This window comes from Triticum dicoccoides, chromosome 2B (genome assembly GCF_002162155.2).
Source record: "Triticum dicoccoides isolate Atlit2015 ecotype Zavitan chromosome 2B, WEW_v2.0, whole genome shotgun sequence".
Classification (NCBI taxonomy): Eukaryota; Viridiplantae; Streptophyta; class Magnoliopsida; order Poales; family Poaceae; genus Triticum; species Triticum dicoccoides.
In genome coordinates, this window is record NC_041383.1 from 613732563 (window position 1) to 613736402 (window position 3840).

General features: G+C 45.9%; 1 protein-coding gene across 1 annotated transcript; it reads left to right on the top strand.

Annotated features, from left to right (window-relative positions):
• The first annotated feature begins 250 nt into the window (after positions 1 to 250).
• LOC119365162 (acyl-coenzyme A thioesterase 13-like) lies at positions 251 to 2905 on the top strand. Its single transcript, XM_037630758.1, has 3 exons — positions 251 to 598; positions 692 to 835; positions 2647 to 2905. The coding sequence occupies exons 1-3, from the start codon at positions 374 to 376 to the stop codon at positions 2788 to 2790; spliced, it is 513 nt and encodes a 170-aa protein (XP_037486655.1). The 5' UTR covers positions 251 to 373; the 3' UTR covers positions 2791 to 2905.
• The last annotated feature ends 935 nt before the right edge of the window (positions 2906 to 3840 follow it).

Here is a 3840-nt window from a genome sequence, read left to right on the forward strand (position 1 = left end):
GGATCCCGCAATATTAACAGTAATGCTACATCTACGTAAAACACAAACGTAAAGTAACGTAAACAGCGACGTGGTGGGCTGGGATTGGAGAGAGGGGGAGGAAGGGGCCCACCCCCGGTTAAAATCATGGGGGAGAGGATTTAGTTTAGTCAAAGTTACGTAAGCTACGTAGATGGAGCATTATTGCAATATTAAAGCAGCCAGTATGAAGAAGACTATGTTTTTTTTTCGTGGAAAGAAGGCTCTGAATTCGTATACGGAGAGCCAGCGACTCTGCGAGGCCAGAGTTGCTCTCAGTTCCCCTTTCTCGCCAGCGACTCGCGAACCGCAACAATCAGCTAGCACCGCGCCGGAACTCGAACAGCAAGCGAAGATGGCACCGCAGCCGGAGGACGCGCCCAAGCCTTTGCCAGAGGAGTCTCGCGAGTGGACGCTGCGGTTCATCCAGGCCCTCGGAGTGGACGCGTCCCTCCCGGCCTCGGCGGAGCGTCCCGACGCCTACTCCGCCCTCGTCCGCGCGCTCCTGTCCTCCGCCACCGTCTCCTCCTCCCCCGCGCCGCGCGTCTCCTGCACCCTCACCGTCTCATCCGCCGCAACTGTGAGCACTAAAGCGCGACGGTCGGCGTCTCCTTTATGAAGTCGTACCTAGCGATGTGCTCTGACCGTTGGTGTCGTCGGGTGGGCTCTGCAGAATACCTACAACACGCTCCACGGCGGCGCGGTGGCGGCCGTCGCGGAGGCCGTCGGGATGGCGTGCGCGCGTGCTGCGGCGGGGGATAAGGAGATGTTCCTCGGCGAGCTCAGCACAGCGTATCTCTCAGCCGCCCGCCTTGATGTGAGATCTACATCCCTTGCTCAATTTTACCGAACCGTAGTTTGTGTTGTTTTAATTCGATGAAGTAACATTCGACCCTAGTTCCCAGTTTGGGATTTTGGGGCATGGGGTATTGGGGAACTGGAAAACCAACTCGCAAGGCGGTATCGAGGCAGCCCCCATACCACTTTATTGGGGATGGATCATTGGAGAACTGCTGGAGATGCTCTTATTATAGTGGGCTACTCTGTATCAAAATATAAGGAAGTAGGAGTATTTGTGATTGAGAATTATGGCTATGTTATTACCAGTTACTCCCTCCGTCCTATAATATAAGAGCGTTTGTGGCACTACAGTTAAAAACGCTTTTATATTATGGGACAGAGGGAGTACCTACCAAACCTTACCTAGGTAAAATTTACTAGTTCGTATATTATATCAGGGCTGCAATGCAACATCACTGTTACTATTTGCTTAACCTACAAACGGTACAGGTGAAGTTGCACTAAGGAAATTCAAGGCGTTTTTTTACAATACATTTGAAGCAACTGGCAAGGTAAGGGTTTGAACATATAGAGCCGGTTTGGTTGGAAATGCTGTGAAATCACAGTGATTAGGTTTAGAGATTTCTGCCACACAAAGACTGCCAAATAATGCTACAGATGTGCAACTCTAGCATGGATGACTGCATAAGAAATTATGGGGTTTTAACATCTGTATACTATATAGTTATAGTATAACAGTATAATGGCATGACTAAAAGCTAGCATAGTGGAATTAGAGTTGGCGTGACAATATTTGTTCTGAAATAGATATTCAACTACTTATGCTGCACAATATATACAAAGATGTTCATATGTGAACGCACAAGTTGGTACCAAATATTCTCGGTGTACATGATATGTTGTTTCATGAAATGTTTGAGCGCAGTTACTGGCATATTTATTCGACCAGCCATGCATGCCTGACAAATACTTGTGAACCACTTTTACTGCTTCCTCATGAAGTGTGAACATTTTGTTGTTGTTTACCTACACAGAACTTCTTCTGCAAACAATTTGTACCCAAACTGGTCACTTTTCTCTTTTTAGTGTTCAACCACCAACGCTGTTTATCTCTGGATCATCTTTTAGTTCTTTAATAAGAGATGGTTGGTAAAGAACCAATGATTACTGACAGGTGAAAGTGCTGCTAAGGAATAACACCTAATGGGGATTAGGCGACTATGCGTTCATCTTAGCCGCCAGAGAGATTTAATCTGCAAAGAATCAGAGGGATAGATAGCTTTGATTTGAGTATGGTCCATTCACACCGTAGTGTTTTTTGGCCTGTTAAACATTTATATGTGATCTGTGGAAAAATGCAAGGACGAAGCCTGAGATCTCTTGCAGACCATATTCACAAATCACAAGTTGTGAGTTCCTTCTAGGTTTTGTGATGTTCAACTGAAAGGCAGGCTATCTCAACTAGGAAATTCACCAGGGCGGTGGAGAGCGGAGGTGACCTACATATTTTGATTTGGTAAAAATCAGCACGCCATGTAGGCTCATGATGTTGAACTGGGTTGGACCATGGGACGATCCACTCAATCAATATGCATTTCCGAGTACCGTGAACCAAATGAACTGCCTGCAGAAGTTCAATTGCCCATGTAGTTATTCAAACACACGCTATACAATTGCGGTGGGGATAGACAGATTGGAATTCTTTGCCTCTCATTTTGAGAATATTTCAGAACCTGTTGGAGTACAATCCTTCACACAAGTATTCCCTTTTTTAGATGATGCACGCGTATTCTTAATGTCCGTCAACCCTTATCTATGCTTGTGCAGTCTGAAGTGGAAGTAGAAGCGCAGATACTGAGGAAGGGCAGATCTGTTGTGGTTACTACAGTTGAATTTCGGCTCAAGGACAGCAAGAAGCTCTGCTACACATCTCGAGCCACCTTCTACATCATGCCTGTGGCAAGCCTGTAAATTATCTTTTACGGTACATGTAACAGTTTCGTATTTGCACAATCAAAGCTATACATGAACATACGTGCTATTGCACCGATAAATAAAGTAAAGACCAAATTGCAATTTACCACAACAAAGTTTGAGAAAACTATTCTTTTTTCCCAATGAAACATGTACTGCAATAAGGTGTTCAAACTACAAATAACGAGTAGTATATTTGTTTATCTGTCTGATATCACAATAATAACGAGTAGATTATGTACTCGTTCAAACTACAAATAACGAGTAGCATATTTGTTTCAAACTACAATAATGAAAATCTACTCGTTTATCTGTCTGATGCTTTCATCAAAGCATAGATTTGGCAGTGAGAAACATTCATCTGATGGCAATGAGAGGATCTTTTAGGTTTCGTGAAATTTTCATTCTATTCTGGTTTCACACAGCACAGTTGAGCGGTATTCAATACAGACACCACATAGCTTAGGAAGTTCAGCAGAATCGATTTTAAAACGTTTTTGCTAAAAATCAGTCGATTGGTTTCGATTTCACCACCAGTCAAATTATGTCCATCCGATCTGTGCATGAATATTAGCGCCCCGTGTTTTGTTTTGCGAGTCGCTGGCGGAGGGCGTTGCTTAGTGGGCTTATTCCGCCCATCAAAAAAAATAGTGGGCTTATTCACCTGGTCTGTGCTCCTATCCGTTTTCCCAATGGAAGCGTCGTGTCGCTTCGTCTTGTCCCTGCATAGCGGGAGGATGGAGAGGCGGTGGAGGCCGACGAGCAGCGTTAGGTGGGGTTAGGCTGTGTGGGGGAGGCGAGCTGCCGACGAGCCTTGTCCGAGCTGCTGCGCGGAGCAGGGGGGAATCTGTGGAGCGAAGCGAGCTGTCTTCGAGCAGGAGGGAGGAGATGGAGGGGCTGGAGAGGAGGCCATCGGGGCTGTCCCATCTGTCGCGCCACGAGCGATTGGCGGTCTGCTTGAGCAGAATCAAGGGTCTCGCCACCGGCCGCGAGTTTTGGTAGTGCTTTTTGTTGCAATTTTAGTTAGTTTTTTTGTAGTTTCCAAGT

Excerpts from the sequence above, each read along its gene's own strand:
- LOC119365162 (XM_037630758.1), top strand. The coding sequence starts at position 374 with ATGGCACCGCAGCCGGAGGACGCGCCCAAGCCTTTGCCAGAGGAGTCT. Across the intron at positions 599-691 it reads CCGTCTCATCCGCCGCAACT|AATACCTACAACACGCTCCA; the intron begins GTGAGCACTAAA and ends TGGGCTCTGCAG. Across the intron at positions 836-2,646 it reads TCTCAGCCGCCCGCCTTGAT|TCTGAAGTGGAAGTAGAAGC; the intron begins GTGAGATCTACA and ends ATGCTTGTGCAG.